Consider the following 22078-nt stretch of genomic DNA (forward strand, 5'->3'; position numbering starts at 1 on the left):
AATATTTCAGTATACCAGAAGATCACGGAAATACATTGCTGTTGCTGAGAAGAAATGCATGGTCCTGCTCTATTGTAATGAGTATCTGAATGGACACAAAAAGGAGTGTAAAATCTTACTAGATTCTTTGAGTCATCCAGAGTTAATCTAAAAAAAAACCCAAAACCACAAAGTCAACAGATGATTACAAGGTTGTTGATTTCATTTTTGCAAACAATGTAACTTGGTTTTGCAAGGATAGTCTAATATTGCTGGTTTTCTTTAACAATAGTTTTATAATATGAAAAAATGAGAGTATCAAAGGTCTAATGTGTCACAAGCAGTTACAGTCATCTTACTCACACAATTATTTTTGTAATGCTTTTTTTTGTGGTGGTCTGTTGTCATTTAGGTAGATAGTATGTAGGTTTGCTTTTTACGAAGCAGCACTTAAAATCACACTTCATATAGGTCATGTAAGAAATAGTGGTTCAGAGCCAAGTCTCAATGTTGAAAAGAGATTTTCAAATACAACTAGCATTACAGTTTTAAGTTGACTGAAATACTAGTTTAATGTAAGATTTTTAACCCATCTGTTGTCTTTAGATTATGGATATATTCTAAAAACTCCAGCCAGTTAATTCTGAGTTGATTCTTCTATTTCATATCCTTTTCCTATATACTTTCCCCCTCTCTTTGCCACTGATGACTGCTGAGAAGACTGCAGTGTCTTTACATTTCTGAGGCCTGTAGTCCTCTATTTTCTTGAACGGCCTTTTCCAGCTGTCGCAGTTCGGGTGACGTCTGAGTCAAAATACTGTTGTGTTGTTCAGCTGAAATTATCGTGCCCATCTTCCCATAAGATAGGCCTGGAAACATCCTAAACAAGCGCTAGGCTTTCTAAGGTTGAAAAAAAGTTATAAGAAAAAACATATATGAAAATTCTTAACACTTCCAAATTTATGAAAGCTACTTCATGTTGTACATACTAGTGACGTATTTTTTTGTGATGGTTGACACGGTCAAACATATTTTCTTTGTCGCTTATGCACATCCGCTATGCTCCCACAAAATGTGTTTGCTTTAACGTAGTGTCTCCTTTAGGCTTTGGAAAGTTCAAAAATGTTGTTTTATTCAATAGTACCTCACTGCTCGTTCAAAAGCATCTCTTAAGCTAGTAGAAAATTCACCTTAGTGGAAAAGTTTGCTTCAGATATACAGCATTTTCTACAGCTGGTGTTCCACTAAAAAACCCCAAATAGGGTAGTGCTATAGCCCAAGGTTTTATCAGGCGAAGACGGCTGCTGTTCCCTGATCCCCTCTTTGGTTTCAGGGAGAGGCGTAGCTGATGCTGCAGTTTCTGTTGTACCCAAGAAGGGATGCTGTGTGCTTTTGTTACAGACTCGTTACTACAAGGTCACCTGAAAAACAAGGTGAAGTGGGGTGTAAGGATTTTTTTTCTTCCTGATTCCCTTTGAATCACCTGGATCGTCATCTGTCCAACAATAGCTTCCAAATTTTAATCTATCTTACACTTTGTATCTGGTATTTGAGTGCTTGAACTCTGACTAACTCGGATTATCTTTGGGTTTAAAGTTCTTGTTTGACCTTGGCACCGTTAAAATTTGCTCTGTGCGATACCGTCTTTCCTGAGGTAGCGTGCCTTCGAAAAGGATGGGTTAACTAACGCAGGGCGGCCATCTTACAGCCTGAGCCTGCAGCTTAACCCCGTGCTCGGCTGCCTCGGGCAGCTTCACGGGAGGAGGATAGGTTACATCGTGTGCTTGTTAGTCTTCAGCTGCCACCCAGTAAGAAGATTAAGCTCTTAGGCAAATCTCTTTAAGGCAGTTTATGATGAAGGGAGGTGAAGTTCTTCAGTCATGAACTACCCCAGAAGCATCAGAGTAGGTTGGGTGTAACAAAGTGTTCTGCACCACTCTCAGAAGTCTCGTGAATTATTTATTTTTCATAATACCACCATTGAATTTGTCTCCCCTCGCAGAGGGAGGAGGTTATTGTTTAGAGCATGCTGTGTGTAATTTGAACTCTTGGTTCTGGCAGTGTGAAAGCTTTTGCTCGGTTTGTGGGAGAAATACCATTGTTTTCAGTCCTCCTCAAGCCCCACCTGAGGAGGGTGATGGGTTAGAGATGGGGACTGGTCAAATGCTGACGGAGCAGGTGAGAGGGTGACTTGCCAGTGACTGGAATATAAACATATCGTCAGCATGGCTTTCTGCCTGCTTCCCTTTTCTTTTGAATCTCTTTGAATTTGGGCAACAGCTGGAGTACGTGAAGAATTGTTTCTTGCATATACTGATTTTGGGCCTAGCAGAATGTTTGTTTTATGGAGTCCTTTTGATGTTGCATATATGGCCCATGTTGTCAGCTCTTGCAAAATTTGGAATTTTATCAGCACTTAGACGTACAGTTTTACAAGGTTTTCCTGTGTTTCCTTTTTTTATGAGAAGCTCTCTGTTTACATTTTGTTTTCTTAAACATGTATGGTTGCCAAACATAGGGGTTCATTAGGACTTCAGAAACTTGTTTTTTAAAATGATACTTGAGTCTTTCTAAAAGCAGATACATAAAGGGGAGCTCTCAAGGGACAATCTACATGTGAGCTAGAGCTATTGTTAATGGGTTTTTTTTCTCCTCCTTTCCTGCAGGTTCATGTGCTCTCAGTTACCTAACCAGGTACTGAAGAGCATCAGTATCATCGACAGCCCTGGAATTCTCTCTGGAGAGAAGCAGCGCATCAGCAGAGGTGAGTTGCAGGGCATGAAAATAACAGAGCTCACTAACTATTTTTGCTGTACTGGACAAGTCATCATCCTGATACATTGAGGGCCTGTTTTAGTGGTATTGAGTCGTGGCGTGTCCCAAATGTTCTTACTACAAGGCCTATTAAACCCATGTTTTAAGGCTGGATGTAGGATTTGGAATTTTTTCTCTTGAAAACAGGTGGGGATGGGATTTCTATCATCCTGCTGCTATGGCTGCAAATGGCTATGGTTGCATGGTCTGTTAACTAACTAGTGCTTTGACATTCCTGAGAAAAAGCCTTATTTCCTTCATTATAATTGCTTTCCACAAAGCGATAATGAATAGAGTCTTGTATATACACTATTGAAGTTCACGAATGAAGAAAAGTTTCATAATAGCTATAACTCTTCAAGCTGGTCAGGTTTAAAAAATGAGGGGGTTGGGCTATAAGTAAGATGCTTTTATTCTAGGCACAGCTGCTAATGTTGCTTCTTAAAGTTCCTCAGTCATGCCATAATATAATTTTCAGTCAAAAGAGTTCAGGTAGCAGGAGGAAGAGGGAATGAGAATATTTTTAATAAAATGAAAACTCTGCAAAGAACTGAACCCTGTTTTTAACATGCTGTTTAAGAAATAAGCCTGTCTTTGAGAAACTGTTAAAACAAAACAGCATATTGCAAATAACTTTCTTCTTGCTTTCTTCAGCTGCATTTAAATGCATGTCAGAGATTTCTGTGGAGTTGTAAATGGTAGTGATCCAGTGTGTGGCTTATGCTACCCTCTGTTTTCAGACCTTTGCTTAAGAAATGGAAACTTGCATGTTTCATGTCTGTGGGAGAGGAAATAATCAGTTCTTTAACATACCCCACCTGGGATTTTTTGAGGAAATCCTGGAATGAGCACAATATATGGCACCTGTGCAATCATAGTCTTGTCTTTACATTGCAATGACAGAATAAGAGACTAACTTCTTAGGACTGTAATCTAAACTATGCTTGCTTAGTAAACTGGTCTACTAGATGTTTCTGGATGCTTTGTTCAGTGACGGTACGTGGGTGTTTTGTCCTCTTTATTGCTCACACAGTCATGTAAAGCATTCATCATGGGGAGAGAGAGCTGTGTTTTCCGGTGTGTGATATATTGGTGCACTAGTGGAGATGAACAGCATGAGTGCTCTACATCTGTGCAAGCAAAGGCTTGAATGCTGTTAAATCAGCTGAGTAAACCAAATACCACGTGTTGGCACTCTTCTTTCTAGGCAGAAATAATCAAGTGTGTAACTAATGATCTTTTAATCCCAAAAAATATTCTCATAAGATGTCCACAAAATGTTTAAGTCTCAGTTTACACAGAGAGTCTGATAAAATCAAAGATGGTTTTAAATCTCCTACTTCTGCTTCTCCTTTGTGGATTCCAGCTCCCTTTTTCCTCCACCAAGAAAAATTAGGCTCATCTTTCTCCATCTCTGCTTGTTAAATCAAGGGAAAATGATGCTTGGCAGCATTCAAGTTATCTGTTGCCACTTCTGTAACAGTATGGGAGTGAACATGAAATAAACAGAAAACTAGAGCATCATATCAATATGCCCCGAACAAGTTGAACAATTGTCTGACAAAATTCAACACCGTTAGGGATTGCTGTGGAAGTCCCAGACTTCATGTGTGGGACAGAGTTGTGTTTCACTCCAGGTTACGTTTCACTGGTAGTCCTGTGTTGCTTAAAGGACCATAGCTCTTCACTGCCATCTAGAATTGCTCTTGTGACTTAACAAAACATACGACTGTTGTTACTTTATTGTTCAGAAACTCAATTTCTTGACGGTATGTGCCTTGTCAATTATTTTTATGGCTTAGCTGGCCTGTTCTTTGGTATGGTAGACTTTCACCTAAGTTGACAGTGCTCAGTGATAACTTCAAACTTTTATCTGTTTCACAGGCTTTAACTTGACTAGTTTGCATTTCATTAATTTTTTTCAATGTGTTAAGGGTTGTCTTAAATATATAACTTGGCATAGTTCTTTTATCACAAATGTGGTTCTCCTGTGTGCTGTTTAGCTTTGACCAGTGTGGTTGTACCATGTAAATAAGGTTTTGGGAGTCAGCTTTAGAGTACCGTTCTTTCTGTGCCCCAGGCTTGCCGGGTCAACTGCTGCCAAGGTTTAAGGTCTTGTACACTTACGTATCAGCATACATGAAGTACCTACAAGTCAACGTATGGACCTATTGCACACACCTGTTGCATGCTCTTATGATCAGGCAATACTGCGCTCACCCATATCTGAAATATTGCATAGTCATATACATTTCCTGTATATGACTTCTGGGCTGCTTATGCAGTTTCCATACAGGTGGTTTTGTGGAGTACAAACTTGACTTGTCCTGTGGTGCTGCACACAGTAAGGCCTGTCCGACCTGCTTCCTGAAGGAGTCGGACTGACTTCAACATATTTATGCTACAAGTCTAATTTAGCACGTTTTGAAGTTTGAGTTGCTTAGATTAATTTTTAAATCACTATGTGCAAATGTAAGCAGGATTCTAAAAGATGTTTTCTGCTGTTGCTAAATGTGTCTGTGTCAGAGAAGGTTCTGTTTGTACACCTTCAGACCAACAAAGGTTTTTTCCTACAAAATGTGTGTTGTTATCCCTTAAATTCGCTGTCTGCTTCTCGCTGAAAAAGGTTGCAGCTGGTGTGCTTCGCTATGGGAACTGCCTTTCACTGGGAAGGTGATTTCAGACTTTAACATAGGAATGCTTTTCTGTGCTTGCCAGGAAAGCTCTAAATATACAGGGTAATTCTTCAGAATTTCTTTTCTGACAATTTCAAAATTTTATAGTTCAGCAAATTTTTTAAGCTTTTGGTTTCTTTCTGTTTCTCTCTTTGACTTTTTGTTTTTCTTATGAATCTTGCTGCTATTTTCTAAGTAATACATACAAGTTGATATTTTCCATAATTCAGTAATGGAATATGACATTTAATAACATCTGATAAGTATTCTTAGATGCTTTCTATTCTGCACATTATTGGTGTCTGTTCATGTCTGGGTTTTTAAGTTACCTTTCTAGAAGTTTAGCTTGTTTCTAACATTGGTCAGCAGCAACTTTTCTTAATTGGTGATATTATAATGCGCTTGATGGAAGAATAACATTACAGGACCTCAGTGTAAAACCTTCACTCTTTGGTGTTGGTGGAAAAAATTCCATCTTCCCATGAGCAACTGCTTAACTCTTTACCTACGAATGCATGTAACACCTGCATAATGATAGAATTTGACAGATGTTACTAGGAGTAATTACTAGTAATTACTGTGAAGCCTTCTGAGACGAACAAAGCAATCAAATGTTAACTTTCAGTTTTAAAATGCAGGAAAACAGTAAAGGGACTATGTAAAAATACAGGATATGCACTACTTCCCAGCACGTTTTATTTATAACTCTGCAAAGCATCCAGGGCATGGATGAAGGAGCTGGTTGCTTTCTGAAGGTTTGAAAATATAGAGTGCAACGTTCAGAGCTGTCTCTCTTGACACGCCTTTCCCACTCCTGTTGTCAGCAGGAGGATGCCAGAAGCTTCCTGTCTGTCGGTTCAAGGGCTGCGTAAGTGGCTGGAGGAGAATGTGCAGGTGTGTGCCAGCATTGTCCCCAGTCACACAACGCCCATCCCTGTGCTGCTTTGGCAGCATCACCGGTGACATTCACAAAGCCCATGTCAGACAGAAATGTGTGTATTGTCTGCAGGATTTGGAAGGAACAATGAGCGTAAGGAAAGGAGGAAGGTGAAGCAATGTCTAGCAGGGTGTGGGGAGGAACCGCTTTTAGAAAGCGGGGCAGGGGGCTTGGTTCATGATTGAGTGGCATGAAGGCAAGGGTTTCAAGAAGTATGGGGAGAGAGTTCAGAGGAAAATGGAGGATATTGGTTAGCTTGCATTTTTGGAACTGGAGTTACTTAAATACAGGTAATTTTCTGGCCTGTGAAAATGTAGTCATGGATTAAGTGAGGTGATGTACATAGTTGCAGCATTGTGTCAGCCTTTCTCTTGCGGTAAGACACTGTACATTCTCCTTAGGATTAGCCCACCAACAGGAGTGCAGTAAGAGTCTTATCCAGGAGTGCTGGATTGAGACAGGCTTTCATTAACGCAACTGGAAACTTCCACCCCGGACAGCAAAAAGTGCATCCTTCCCTGTGGGACTGAGCTCCATTTGAAAGACTGGGAAGTTTAGATGCTCACCTGTGGCAAAGCATTAGAAGAACAGCAGATTGGTTAGGGAGGAATGGCTGCTCTTGTCCGCATCCAAATTGTGTGTTGTAGCCTTGGCTGTGTGGTACTTAGACAGCCATGGCAGGTGGGATTGCTCCAGCACTCTGCCCACCCCTGATTCCCCTGGTAAGTGGGTGCTGTTCTCTGAGCTTGGAGGCTCCTCATTGCAGCATTCATCTGAGAGGCACCGCTCTTCTGTGCCAGTAGCACCAGCCCCAGGGGTGGAAGAGCTGGACACTCTGCCTGTCTGTGCTCGCAGAAGATGGATAGGTGGAGCTCATCAAGCCTCCCTAATTGTTTTCTGAATTGCAAAAGCTTTGGGAGATGGTATTAGGGCAAGTCAGAAATTATTTACTTTGCACCCACAAGGGAAAGCATACTATTTGTTTAACCCTTTATTACTAACTGGCACAGAAAATTGACCCACGCTCATACTGCCCGATTGCACAGCTGTATCTTTGAGTATGGCTGGTGGCTGTCATGCATGGGGCTGGTACTTTGCCCTGTGCTAATGACACATGAGAGCTCATGATCATTCCTCTCATCAGCGTTTCCAGGGCTGGTAACCCCATGCAGTTTCTCTACAACCTTTTCATCTCTTCCGCATTGTTTCATTTTGTTCTCCTCTGTGGTCTCAGCCCGTTACTGATGCCCAACAGTTATGCCTCCGTTGGAGGCACCAGCTCGCTCCCTCCCTGCAGCTTGGGATGAACTCAGGAACCCTGCAGTGCTGCTGGTGGATCGCTGCCTTCCTCTGTCCCTTAGCTGGGTACAAGGGTGACTTTCTAATATGCATTTGCAAGTAGACCTTGTATCTGGTGAGACATAGATCCTCAGGCTGGATATGAGTGCTGACATCAGTCATTGCGAACAAACCTTTGAAGAAATAGCAACAGTAGAGCAGCAAGAGGGGGAGAAGTATCAACACCAATTTTTTTGTGGTCAAGTTTTCCGGACTGATCAGTGTTGACCTAGTACTGCTCAACTTTGAAAGCCCTAATCCACACATGTACCGTATGCAACAGGATCCTAAATGCACTGTCTCAGTGCTGAAATATTTACCTATATATCACTTCTCTGTAGTTCAGATATACTCTAATGTGTAACCACCAAATCTGTATATAAAATAGGTTCACTTCTAGTGACGAATTTTCATTAAATTGAATAGGGTTTTTTCAGATTTTTTGAGGTCTTTTTCTTACCTGTTTTCAACAAGCGGACTTTTCTTTCTCAAAGCAAATGCTTCATTAATATTTAAATCATATTTTAAATAAATGTATTGCTCGTTAACTTACACTTGTTGACTGTACAATTGTTTTTACAGTTCAAAATCAATCAAATGTGTGGTAGGAATTCATACATTTATTTAACCAGCCTTGTAAGTCACCTTCTCACATATCCATTTGTGAAAAACTTGATAGAATTTAACTTGCTTCAGTTTGCAATGTTATGTATTTCGTTTCAAGGGTATTTCCTTCTACATGAGTGAAATCAGAACAGGTTGTTGCGTAGCTCAGATTTGTGCATTGTTGCAACTATGTTGTGACATACAAGATCCTGCTTCTCCCTTTCTTTCCTGCTAAATTTTTGTAAAGATAAATTATTCATACTGGTTTTGATTAGATTGTTAGTGTGAAGTGAGAAGAGTTCTCTTCTGGCTGTGTTTTGTGCAGCTTTCCTCCTTGCCCCCCACCTTTCATCTCGCATTCAGCCCTTCAGGAACTGGCCACAGGAAAGAACATACGAAAGCACCAGAGCAGTGTTATCTGGAAAAGGGCTGGATTTTGCATTCCTTACAAAGTAATCCTTTTAATGGGAAAGGTTATGTTGGCTTTTTTTTTGTATAGCCGGTTAATGAGTCTGACTTGCATCATCCTTTTGGATCCTAATAAAAGCTTTTTAACGTAGCCCTCTCCTTTCAGTTTGATGTGTCTGTACTGGATTTTTAGTGAAGTTTTATGATCTCTTTTTTTTTTTTTGGGGGGGGGGGGGGGAGAAGGCAAGTAACTGGTGACATTTTCTTACTATTAACTAGAATTTCTGGATTTCATTTCATATGCTATTTGTAATTTTTAAACAAACTATTTAAGACTGAGTTCTTTCCTGTGTTGCTAAACGTGCACGAGTATGCTCCATGACAAATCTGGATTTCACCATTTTTTCCTATTACTTTCATGTATGTCTGCCTTTCTTGATGTTGGCCCTAGTCAGGTTCTACTGGAAAGCAAAAACAGTTGATTTGCTTTTGGGTTCCCTGTTAAAGACCAAGACCTTGAAGGTATAACAAGTAATGACTTGACTGATCGAGCATTCTTTTAAGAAAAGCTAAGCAACTTTACAATGTCCCCAAACCCTTTTAGCTCTGATTTGTTTCGGGTGGGGGGGGGGATGTCAGCTCCCACCTCATACCTTGCTGTTCCTTACTCCAACAAGATGAGTCACATCCATGCCAAGCCCAATGTGACATCACTAGTGGTGACTCTCTGCGGATTAAATGTGTCACTTCTGAATAAGGAGTTCCTGAATACTGTTTGTTGTGTGGATTAGGTACCAGCTGCACTTAAAAAAGCATTCAGACAGGTGCTACGAATAGGCTTTCCCTTAGAACATCAAAAAGGTTGTTTCAGATGATCAGAATGGTCACTGCTTGTGTTCTGTAACCTGTCATGTCCCCAGTGCCATCAGCAATGCAGGCGCATTACTTGTAAATTGGATCTCTGAGTCTGCTGTGGCGGAAATAACAGTAAGTGTTGCAATGCAAGGAGAGATGAGTTTGGAAATGGTTTTAAAATCCAAATATTTTCGGTTGCTGGCTTATGCTGGAGTGCTGCACCTGCGCTGTTTTACTTGTGAGTACAGATAGGCAGTACTACATGAGTGGCCTGTGTTAACAGTGATGAAGAGAGCTTGTGATAAGAGCCTCACAGACCTGCTGAGCTTGAGTGCTCTGCTGGAGCCAGAACTCCTGGGAAGAGGCAAACATGGGTGCGAGGCGGTAACTCGCAGCAGCACGAAAGATGGTGACGTAAGAGACGGATGGCAAGGTTGAGGGAAGGGCAGTGATAAAAACAAAAGGCGGTAATAGTGAGACCGGTCGAAGAAAATGCGGGATACAGTTGTCCTGACCTCATTGTCCACAGACACTCTCCTCCAGGTGGTCCATCTCCTCTTTTCCCCCAGGTAGATCCTATGATCCCCTTGTTCTCTATCCCCAGCCCTACATTCTCTGAGACTCGCTTTCTGAATGGTAGGACTGTAACAGTGTATTCTTCCTTCAGGCTATGACTTCTGCCAAGTCCTCCAGTGGTTTGCTGAAAGGGTCGATCGCATCATCCTCCTTTTTGATGCCCATAAGCTGGATATATCTGATGAGTTTTCAGAGGCTATTAAGTCATTCCGGGGCCAGGATGACAAGATTCGAGTGGTGCTTAATAAGGCTGACCAAGTGGACACACAGCAGCTGATGAGGGTCTACGGTGCACTCATGTGGTCCTTGGGAAAGGTGATCAACACTCCAGAGGTGCTGCGGGTCTACATTGGCTCCTTCTGGGCCCATCCTCTCCGAAACACAGAGAATCGAAGACTCTTTGAAGCAGAGGCACAGGATCTCTTCAAGGATATACAGAGTCTCCCGCAGAAGGCTGCTGTGCGGAAACTCAATGATCTCATTAAGAGGGCAAGACTTGCAAAGGTAAGAAAAGATTAAAAATGCTAACTTAATTGAATGAGCAGTCTCAATCTCTTTCAGTGTGTCCTTTCTCTACCTATAAATTGTGTGTTTTTCACCAAATGGATTGAATTGTCAGTTTTTCAAGGAAGAGGTAACCAGCCAAGATACAGAAGCAAGTAGGAGGAAATCGAGACTTGTACTGGGATGCCTCCCTAACTTTAGATAAGGGATTTGTTGCTTTTTAGGCCATTAAAGCTATTTTCTTGGTAGGAGAGTGAATTTTTTTTTTTTTACACTGTGCAGCGAGGTAATGTTACTTTTTGGAGATAAACTGCTTTTTTTTAACAATAGCTGATATGTAGAGAACTCTTAAAAAAAAAAAAAAAAGGGGGGGGTGGCAAAAAACCACAACCAAAACTACTCATATGCAAGCTTCCATATGCTTTTTTGCATATTAATGCCTAACTGCTGTGGAAGAACACTTTGAGCAAATGCATTTATATTATACCCTGCAATACAAGACTGATTAAAAGCCTCAGTCTTGTTGAAGCACAGATATTGATGAATTGGAGAGGTGCTTGTGTATTAGATTGAAACTCTTGAGCCTCTCAGATTATATCTTCTTCATTCCCAGTCAGAGAGACACTTGGGTGATACAGACATTGTGCCATCATATCCAGAAAAACCCATCTCGTTATCAAGCAACATGAGTTATGGGCCCCACTGTAGGTAGTCCCTGTCACAGTCCCCCTTCTTTTCAGCTCTGGAGGAGTACACGCATTGCGTGCAACTTACAGTCGCTAACTAGTGTGCACGGGCAGGCTGTGTGTGACAATGCTGTGACTGTCTACAGCGGACTGTTGAAAACCCGTTCAATTTTTTGAGAGGTCTCTAGTTATCTTTGATGAATGAGTGGATGTTACTTTAAAGCTTTGTGAATTATCACCAAGTTTTAATAACCAGAAGGTTTTACAAATAGGTCGTATTTTACACTAACCTTCAGGCTCCTTGCTTAACAACGCTAGCTTCGTCTGTCCGTTCTTCTCACAGCCTGACTAGAATAAGCTTTGGTTGCAGTCTGAAATGCTTCTCTGATTCTGCAATGAGTTTCTTCTGTTGTAGCACTGCAGCTGCTGTTAGAATAATAGTTAAAAGCACTGCCAAGCTTCTTGTTTTGAAAAGCCCAAGAACAAAATGAAAATCGGTGATTCAAGAATTATGAAGTTATTTGGAAGATTGGAAAAGGAGAACTAACCTCAGAAATACTTGGGGAGAAAGCTGGTGGTACCAGAAAGAAATTCTAATTTCCTATGCAGTTATCAAACAGAATGTGAGTTGAGTTAATGCAGTTGTCTTGGAACACATTTTCATGTGGACTTCTAAGCAAAAATGAAGAGGACTTGCACTTACATTGATACAAGAATAGTTGTGTGGGGATGTATACCACTTCTTATGTTGACTTAATTAACTCTCTGACTATAATGATACCCTTAAAGGTTTTTTTGTGGCCTGAGCTGTAGGGCACCCTGTAGCAGTTGCTTCTTTGAAAATTCCATTTAAAATCATGTTCCTGATGATGTGTTAAAAGTTGCTATGATCTCAATCTGTTTTGTGGATGTTGTTGGGAGCTTTTTGCTTTCATTTGTTACAATCATTTTGGAAGTGGAAAGGTGTCAGATGGATTGTCTTTAGGTATTTCTATGTAGTGTAAAATAAAAATGGATAAAGATGAATACAAAATACAGTGCTCATAGGGCATGCTAATTAGACAGCTATGGAAGGGGAGAAAATTGTTTATCTGCAGGAAAGCAGCAATTTAATCTTTCCAGTGTTGTCTTTCTATCTTCTAAACTGAATTTAAAGTACTGACACTCAAAAAACACTTTTTACAGCATCACATGGTAATTTTTGTCCTATTTCTATGCCACTCTGTTCTTAATCTGTTCTAAAATATGTACAGTAACCAAAACCAAACTGTTAACTTGCTGTCAAATTTGGGCATTAGGTTTTTTCTTTTTTTTTTTTTTAAGTCCTGTGACTCACTATCCCATTTTGAAGATGGGAACTGTTCTTATCTACAAGAAGCACATGTGCATACTGGCAGACATTAGACCACTTAGCATACACATGTGAAACTATTAGTGCTTGTGAACTATAAACATACTTTTCTGGTTTTGCTAGAAGTATTATTTTAAACATAAGATCCGTAAAATTACTTATAATTATTTATAAAGTCTGTTGGAAATATCCTTGTTGAATCAGTTCTGTCATTCTGGAGAAATACTCGTCTACCCTATTAGAAAATTTCATGGTTTTATGCAGAAACCCTGCTGCTTTATGCTGTTCATTTTTTTCCTCCTCTGTAGAAATTTAGATTTATCTGCAATTAAAATGCATGCACTCTTTTTAGATATGAGGAAGTGATGTTGTGTGAAAGTTGTGATCTTAAGATGTGCAAATAAAACTGGTTACACCATTTTTCTTTAAAAACAAAGAGATTTTCTTCCAGTTTCTGTTAAGCCTCCTAAATAAGTAAGGAAAGGAATGGGAGAGCACTTCCCTTGTACAGGTTGCGTAAGGTTTGTACAGAATACTATAAGGCACATTCTGTTGTGTTTTGGTGGGTATTAAGTATTATACTTACACCACATCTACGTAATCACTTTTTTCTACTGATGCTTTTTTGTGGTAGTCTGTCTTCCTCCAACCTTCAAAATTTCAGCTTTTTACTGCTCAAGGGTTTGATAGACATTCTTACTTTTTAACTTATTTTTCTGTGTATGTGAAAATTATAAGTAACTTCTGTTTTGGGAACAGCTGCATCCTTTTTTAATGAAGAAGGACCTGACTTCCGTAAAGATTTATCCTGTTGTGGAGGTCATTTGACTTCAGTGGTCCTGGCCAGGTCAGAGCTTAGGAAAGCAGTTGGATTACATCAAGTTGTGATAGATGTGCACTGCTTCCAAAAGAAGGCTGCCCTTGCGCTTCCTTCTCATGTGCAGAACGAGTATCAGTGTCCACACAATGAACTGGATAAGTGAACTCACCTCACTTAAGTGCAGCCACCATTTCTGTCCTGGACCAGATCACTCACTGTGTGGCCAAGCAGATCCTTTTGGTGGTGAAAGGTGGTGGGAGGGTGCTAAAGGAGAAGAGGTGGATGTTTCAGGGTAGGGGTGGAAGGAGGTTGCATGGCCAGGATGGGTGTTTTGATGGCAGTGCTGGATTATCTTGATCACAGCAGATGGGAAACTCTAAGAGCTCTGCAAGTATCAATGTGTTTTAGGACTTGTCATCCTAAATTAATGTCTTATATGCTGGCAAGTTCTGCTTTTCTCCCTAAGGCTTTGCAAGGCACCCATGGCATGCTGTTCTTATAGTATAATGAGTGCTCTGTCATCCTCTGGTGGCTGTATAAATATAGACTATAGGTACTCACTTTTCTGAGAACAAGTAGGTAGGAATGCAATGTCACTTCAATTAGATAGCCCTGCCACTTAGCATTCTTGGATTACTTGAGGCATTATCCCATTGCTTCCCACAATAATTGGTGAGGCAAATGGAGTTACAGATCTTTACCACTGAGACAGATGGACCAGCATGGCTGGCACTCTGTGTGATCCAAGCATGTAGTGTCAGGATGTGGTTTTGGGGCCTTACTTTTTCTCTCACTGTTGGTACTGATAGAATGCTGTACCATGCTTCTCCTTCAACTGCAAGTGTGCATCTGTATTTCTTTTACATGTGTTTGCTTTCTCTCTGTCCCTCAAAGGAATGCTGAAAGCAGCAAAAGCTAGTTGATAATTGTTTGTGTAAACATGAAGTTCTAGAAACAATAATTCATAATAATTTATTCTTGAGCTGACTTAGGGAAACATATTATTTCTCTTTCTTTTTATGACCTGGGTGAAGAACACTAATATCAAGTGTAGGTAAACAGTAGTCTTGATTTCAGTTTTGTTTCTTCCTAGGTTCATGCTTATATCATCAGCTATCTGAAAAAAGAAATGCCCTCTATGTTTGGAAAAGAGAACAAGAAGAAGGAACTGATCAGCAGATTACCGGAGATCTACATCCAGCTGCAAAGGGAATACCATATCTCAGCAGGGGACTTCCCTGAAGTCAAGAAAATGCAGGTAAGATGATAGATTACAGTTCCATTGAAATAATACTAACTTTCCAACAGGATTGCCAAATTGGAAAAGGTAGGACAGAGTATCTCAGCATTATAGTTTAGGGTCTTCAGCAACAGAGCAGCTGAAGTGACAGTCAACCATGTGTCTGTTATGGAGTTAGCATGACTTGGAAGCAGTGCAGATCAAAAAAAAATTGGTGACTTGCTTAGTGTGTATCCACTGATACAGGACTATAGAAATTGCCATAAGGCATCAGACTTGCTATCCTTTTAGTCAGTATTTGGTCCCTCATGGCAGTTAGTACTAAAGATTTTGTGCAAATAAAATGGCAGTGGACACTTACAGGTTAAGCTGGTTCTTGTTTTTTGTCCTAAATGTGGGTATTTATATTGCTTTTGTAATGCTAACATATACTTGTGTAGGTGAAGATATCCTTAGTCACATATTTTTCATTTTTACCCTACTCTGTTCTTGCTCTTACTGATACTGTTTGCCAGTGAGTAATAAAGGCAATGTGTTATCTGGAAAATCCAACTTAAACCCTGTCTCTTCTGAAAATGGTGCCTTTCAGTTTTTTCCTGTCCTTTTGAGCTTGTAGTCTGTGAAGAAGAGAGATAGAAGTTCTCAATTTATACTCTTATTGTTAATTTTTAAATATCTTTTGTCTCATGTTCCTCTTTTGAACTTTATGCAATCTTACTACCAGCTTTCTGTCACTTTCTCACGTTTTTATTTCTGTCCTCTGATTTGAGGTGAGTTGTTTAGAGAGTATCCTAGGGAAGGATGTTGTGTTAGCAATGCTTTTCAATTTATTCCTCAAGCCTCAATTTGCAACTTTTGGATCTCAGATCTTAGGCTTCTTAAATGGCCTTTGAATTAAAAGATAATTCGGCTTGGAAGCTGAAAAACATGAGATCAGGAGCCTGCAGTTTGCTCTGACCGTGGGCTAGTCGTGAGTGTGATGAAGGATGTTTTCCAGATTGACACTTGCGTATCATTCTGACAATTTATGTGGTACACCTACACTGCTAATCATAAAGAGTGATGACTGGCTGATTCACCTATCTGTAGGGATGCACGAGTTTCCTTTATGAACTAAAATATTTAACTTGGGAATCAATTGTTGGCATGAGACAGTAAATTGTAGCTGAAGCACAAGATCTATTTCAGCTACATTTTCACAGGCAGGACTGTTGGAAGGGTTTCATGAGATAGGCTTTAATAGGGGGTTGTGTGGGAAAAATTGACTCTTTCTTTCCGTGCCACTTTTGTTGGTGATATGAAATGAGAGAATGAGAGGTGATCATTTGTCAGTTTGAATACTAAAACAAAATTTGCATGGAACTTTATCAAACTAATAGTGCATGTCACTAAGCCTCAGCAGCAGATGGCAGCAAATATATACTTGAGAGATGAGTCACTTGTGTAATAATGAGCAAAACTGTGAGGAAAACAAAATTATGCCAAAACAGATAGCAGGTTTGACCTTTGCTTTCTAAGATTTATTGCATATCATAAATTTATACTGAACAGTTGCCGTAAATCAGGTGATTCTGTATAAATGTCACCTGAACAGAGAGATGGTTGTTGGTTGGTGGTTTTCCTTTAAGAAATCCGAAGTTCTGTGTGCATGGGCAAAGCCACTTGCCTGTGCTTCATGTTTCTTGGGTTCATATCATTATAGTTCTGATATGTATGAGAGCAGCTCCCTGAGGTGATAGATGTGTTTTGTTAAAGCAGTTTAACACCATTTTGAGATGGTTTGGAGGGGGGGGTTGTTTGGGGTTTTTAACAGTTGCCACTGTAACTGTTTCTTCCTGGCTAGCATTTTGCATGTAGAAATCTTTTAATAATGGCCTAAAGCATTTTTAATTTTCCAACGCTCTGGTGTAAAACATGCTTGGGCTTGTGTTGGAATAACACATATCACCTAGTTAAACATCTCACTGAGGTTAGGAGTTTATGTACAAATGAAAACTCTGCAGGGACAATATGACTTCATGAGTCCTGGCAGCACTTCTATAAAAACGCTGCTGCTCTTATCCCAACTCAGTTTTTCATTATTGATAAAGGACACTTCCTCATGACCTAGCCACAAACAAGAAGTTTAATCTATAAAATCAGATCAGTCCTGCAAACTCTTGGATTTATTGTTAGCTTTAAACACTTGCATAAAAAATGCTAGCAGGACTGAAGACATACTTGTATGCTTTCTTTGATGTTTGGAAGAAAATCACCAAATGATGAATGTTACCCAACAACTTTCCACCTGCCATGTTTTTATGCATTGCCATTTTGAAAGTTGTATTGTAAATGTAATTTAATAGACGAGCTCATACACTGTTGCAAAATTGTCTTAGTGTGTTTGATCAATATATTGGGCGTAATGTACATGCGTGTCAGCTTTGCTTCTTCTTCAGGAGGAGTTTCGGTTATGGAAACTGCTTCAAAAGATAGCAGATTATTTTAATTTGAAGCCCATTCTTTAACCTCTTCGGTGTATTGGAAATGTTTCTAACTGCTGTCACTGAAATCTTTGTCATTGACAGGAGCTGTTAGAGACTTGTGACTTCACTAAATTTCATTCTTTGAAACCAAAGCTAATTGAAGCTGTGGATAACATGCTGGCCAACAAAATTGCCTCCCTGATGAGCCTGATCAGACAGGAAGAGAGCAATATGCCCACAGAGATCGTGCATGGTGGAGCATTTGATGGCACCATGGCAGGACCTTTTGGCCACGGATATGGAGAAGGTGCTAAGGAAGGAGCTGATGAAGATGAATGGGTTGTTGCCAAAGATAAGCCTGCTTATGATGAGATTTTCTACACTTTGTCACCAATCAATGGCAAAATATCTGGGATTAGTGCGAAGAAGGAGATGGTGACTTCTAAACTACCCAACAGTGTTTTGGGGAAGATCTGGAAGCTTGCAGACTGTGATGGCGATGGGATGTTGGATGATGAGGAGTTTGCATTAGCAAAACATCTCATCAAGATTAAACTGGATGGATATGAACTGCCTGGCACGCTACCTTCCCACCTGGTGCCACCATCTCACAGGAAACCTCTCCAGACAGCAGAGTGAAAAGTAGAAGGAGAATGAGGATTTTGGAAATCTTTCAACAAACATGTTGAAACCACCAGAATTTGAAATTAAGTGTAGATCCTTAAACCTCACAGCACATTTCATGCAAGTTACTGAAATTAGAAGCATGGTAGCAGGGAAACATTTGTGTAGCTGTCCCTGCTGACCTTCACTCAGGCATGCTTATCACAAGTGCCTTGTATAGATCTATTGTAAGGTGAAAATGTTTTTGAAGTCCTGCTTCTGTGTCTTGCTGCCTTTACAACCATAAAGCAGAAAAGACCATGTATAAAAATCACTGACCTTCACCAAACCTAAATACTTATCAACCATAAGTTTCTCCAAACTATTTTAAATAGTGCAAGGAAGCTCTAAATGTTAAGTTCACCTGCCTATGCAAGGAACATTTGCTGTGCTAAAAAACATACTTTAGGCATCGAGTGAATGTCATCATCTCTGTAGCTTAAGAAAAGGATGATATAAAAGGAAATTTTATTTTTGTTCTTTTTGTTATTTAATAGCAGGTTAGAAAAAGAGTAATGGGGAGTCTTTAAGTGCTCAGAACATGAGCAGACTTGTTTCAAAACTTTATTGATTATAGCTAGAACTGCAAAATATTAAAATTATTCTTTCAGTCTGTCATCATTGTGTCTTTTTATCTGAAGAACTGCTTCTTCAGTTTTATACCGCACTATCTACTCAGTATTATCATTAGAAGAACTGAATCTCCTTTGTTCCTTGGATTTGGAGTTTCTTTTGAGGTTTCAGTTTAGCTGCTCTGCAGACAAATTTCTGAATTGTTCAAAGTGGCAGCAGAATGTTTTCATAAGCTAAAAAAAAAAAATCACATTTCCATGGAAATCAAGTCTCACTTTCTGTTCAGAAAAGGTGCATTGCTCAAAGTCAGTCTCTTCCCAAGACAATTTGATGTGCTTTGAAATTTTCATTGGTATTTAATTTCTATCTGCAGGTAATTATACAGTTATCTCTGTATATTTTTTTATATATAATATTTTTAAGGGAAGTTTTTAACTCTTTTGCCAACATGTAGCTGACAACCACAAAAGAGAGATTTGATTCCTATGGTGGCAGATTTAAAAGATGGGGAGGCTAACAGGAATCTTTCATTGGCTGTAATAAATGATAGACTGGTCCCTCCAGATCTTATTCCTTTATTGAAAATAATCTGTGAAAGGAATGGATGCTTAATAAACATTCGTTTTTCTAACAACACAATCAAAGTTGAACATATTGGCTGCTTACAACTGATTTTTATCAGTACCTTAAAAGAACGCAAATATTTGGCCCTGTGAACTTGTGTCTTTCAGGGAGGGCCAGTTCTTTTCTAAAATCAAACTTGGCAGTCAGTTTTGCTCTATGCATGTGAGCAGGAATTGACTTGTATTCCATTTGTAGTATGAAATACCCTACACATCAAAGGTACTGTAGTTTTGAGCACTTTTTCTTTAAGTCTCAGTAAGTGGTAGCACTAATGCCTTCTGAGAACAAAGCAAGCCAGAAAGTGTTCTAGCATCCTTGCAGTAGGGATGGGGAGGGAAGTAGTTTGGGTATTGTCTCCCAGTTAAGATTTTAGTCACACTTACGTGTTCGGATTTGTAGGTGACCTAAGAGCCTCAGCTTCTCTTTTCAAATCATACATTTGTAGGTTGCCAGTCAGGTTTAATACTTCAGATCTTTCAGGACCTCTTATCTTTCTGCATCTTTTCTATTCTGATGTGAAATCACCATGAACTTGGCCAGGGCTCTACCATGGGAAAACAATGAAGCTATTTTAAGTAATGACAGAACACCTTTACCTTGCCAGGCTTCTGGGCCTTTATCAAGGATATCCTGGCATAGTTAAATTGTTCTTAAGGACTTTCTTGCTTTTTTAATTCTTTAGGTTTTTCTCTTATCATTCAGGCATACCAACTTCATTTCTGTTAGACCTAAATTAGGAGCCAAATTAGCTTTAGTGCACCTCTGTGCACTTTAGAGCTGTGAAACTTGACCATGAGTCTACCTGTGTGACTGTACATCTGCAGAGTAACTGATTTTTCTATGTAATTTATTTTTGATTGAACAAAAAGTAGTCTATAGACATTGCAGGAGTTGTTAAAAAAAGACAGGCTGCAGAAGTAGTAAGATATGCTTGTTTGTGTGTAATGTCTGCAGTCAGTAACAAATTCATACACTAATGACCAACCTGACTAGCTTAGTTAGGAAAGCCACCAGGAGAAAGAAAGCAAGCTTGTGTATTGTGACTACTGTAGCGTGGGCAAAGCTGAGAGGACCTGGGAAGTCGCTGATCTTCTGACTCTGCCTTACCTTGCTCTTTAGCAGCACGGGGTTCCGGGGTGGACCCATGTTTGAGTTCCCACCACGTGCAGCTTCCAGGGGCGATGCTTCAAATGCATTGGAGCCATGTGATCCCATGCCAGTAGAAACATCCTCCTTCAGTGAGAGGAGCAGGATAGTTTCTCAGTGAATTTATTTTATTTTTCTAGCTTTACGGGTAGGAAAATGGAGAACACAGCCTTTTCTTCAGTCTCTGTGACAGTGTGCTAACTTGGGCTTAGGGGAGACAAATTGAAATGCATCATTTTGATGAGTTAAAATATTTTGTCTAGGTGGGCCTGAAATGTTTTGCTTTGTTTTCCTGTAGAATTTGGAAGAGGAATGCACGAAGCATGTATAGGAGGTACAGGTGGATTTCCTCTGTTTATCTGGAGGAATAGAAGTATTTCAGGATCAGCATGCAGAGCTACATGCATAAGTGTATTTCTAGATATCTGGTGCAGTGCACTAACATTGTACTTAGGTGATAGGAATAAAGTACACTTCATGTGGACTTTAAACAGCAGTTTCCTGCACAGCTAAACTGATACAGTAGGCTGCTGTTGCTCAGGGGAAGGCATCTTTTTTCTCACCTCCTTACAGACCCGTGGGCCTACTCCATTTGCCTTGCTGGCTCTCTGGCTTGTTGGATCCTGCAAGCCCATTCAGTTAGTTAAACCAGCCACATGGAACAGTTTGGATAATGTTCTGTGGAGTTAGTGGGTCCATGTGTTAGGAGCATGAGAAGTGAGCAGGATTACCTTCTCTCATGAAATTGTTCTCTGAGTAGTTATTGGGAACAGCAGTATGAAGTAACCTTTGGTGTTCAGTTTGATGTTACTAATATCTGCTGAAGAAAGACTTAAGATGTTGGATTTGTTGGTCGTTTTATGCCTAGGATTTTGATTACATTTGCTGTGAGACCATTCAAAACTGTCAACAATTCATCCTGTGAAATCAGTGCCCACTGGTGTAGTCTGCTGCTGTAAACTGAAGTAGAGACTGCTGCTTTTACCTCTTTTCCAGCTATTCCACAACACAGTTTTAATTCCCAACCGTAATTCTGTTTCCAGAGAAATTAATTAGAATTTTGTTGTAGATTGGAACAGAAAACGTGGGGCTACCACTCATAACCACACTACAGGACAGCGAGAGCCTTTTAAAGCTGTGACAGCTTGAAAATGGTGAGTTAACAAAGATTCTTAGGTCAGGGTGATGTCCCAGTTGTTAGCTGAGGATGGTAAGGATTTGTGTGGAACCTGGTCTCAAAAGCAGCAGTCCCTGACTGGTCCCTGACTTTCAACAGCATCATTCATCCCCAGTACTTGAAATGTGCCCTCTTTTTCTCCTTGCTTCCTTCCCTTCACAGTGTGCACTCCCTTTGGTTGCTCTTTATATTGTTGGAGTTCAAGGAGAGTTTGAAGTGTATGGTTTGATGGGTATGTGTAACTTAGCACTGAGAGAATGAACATGAACTTTGTTTTCTACTTCACATGCTCACCTTTTCTCATATTTTTGTTAAATACTGTGTTTTCACTTCAAAGGCACTCTAATTTTTGAGGGAAGGCTTGATCTGCGCAGTGTGCTTCAGTTTGTCCAACTAGGGAAACAAAGTTGTAAGTTCATTATTGTTGCACTTTTATTACACAATAAATTCCTTGCAGATACTGTAATATATTTTAATATGCTTTGTAATCATTTTTAGAAGGTGGTGATAAAAATTGCTGATTTAATAAACTAATATTGAACTACCTGAGATTTTCTTTTGTAAGCTTCTTTCTGGAAGGTAATCTTTCAGTGACTAGAATTTTGTAATCCTGCTACTTTAGGCTCATAGGCATAGTAGCT

At 39.8% G+C, this 22078-nt stretch overlaps 1 protein-coding gene across 1 annotated transcript in view; it reads left to right on the top strand.

Annotated features, from left to right (window-relative positions):
- EHD4 (EH domain containing 4) overlaps positions 1–21986 on the top strand; it is a 31966-nt gene extending 9980 nt beyond the window's left edge. Inside the window, exons 3-6 of the mRNA XM_059819416.1 lie at positions 2646–2743; positions 10280–10692; positions 14643–14807; positions 17357–21986. Coding sequence (XP_059675399.1) covers positions 2646–2743; positions 10280–10692; positions 14643–14807; positions 17357–17893 — 1213 coding nt within the window. The 3' untranslated portion in view covers positions 17894–21986. The remainder of the gene's footprint in view (positions 1–2645; positions 2744–10279; positions 10693–14642; positions 14808–17356) is intronic.
- Positions 21987–22078: the final 92 nt, after the last annotated feature.

The sequence above is a fragment of the Gavia stellata genome, chromosome 7 (genome assembly GCF_030936135.1).
Source record: "Gavia stellata isolate bGavSte3 chromosome 7, bGavSte3.hap2, whole genome shotgun sequence".
Classification (NCBI taxonomy): domain Eukaryota; kingdom Metazoa; phylum Chordata; class Aves; order Gaviiformes; family Gaviidae; genus Gavia; species Gavia stellata.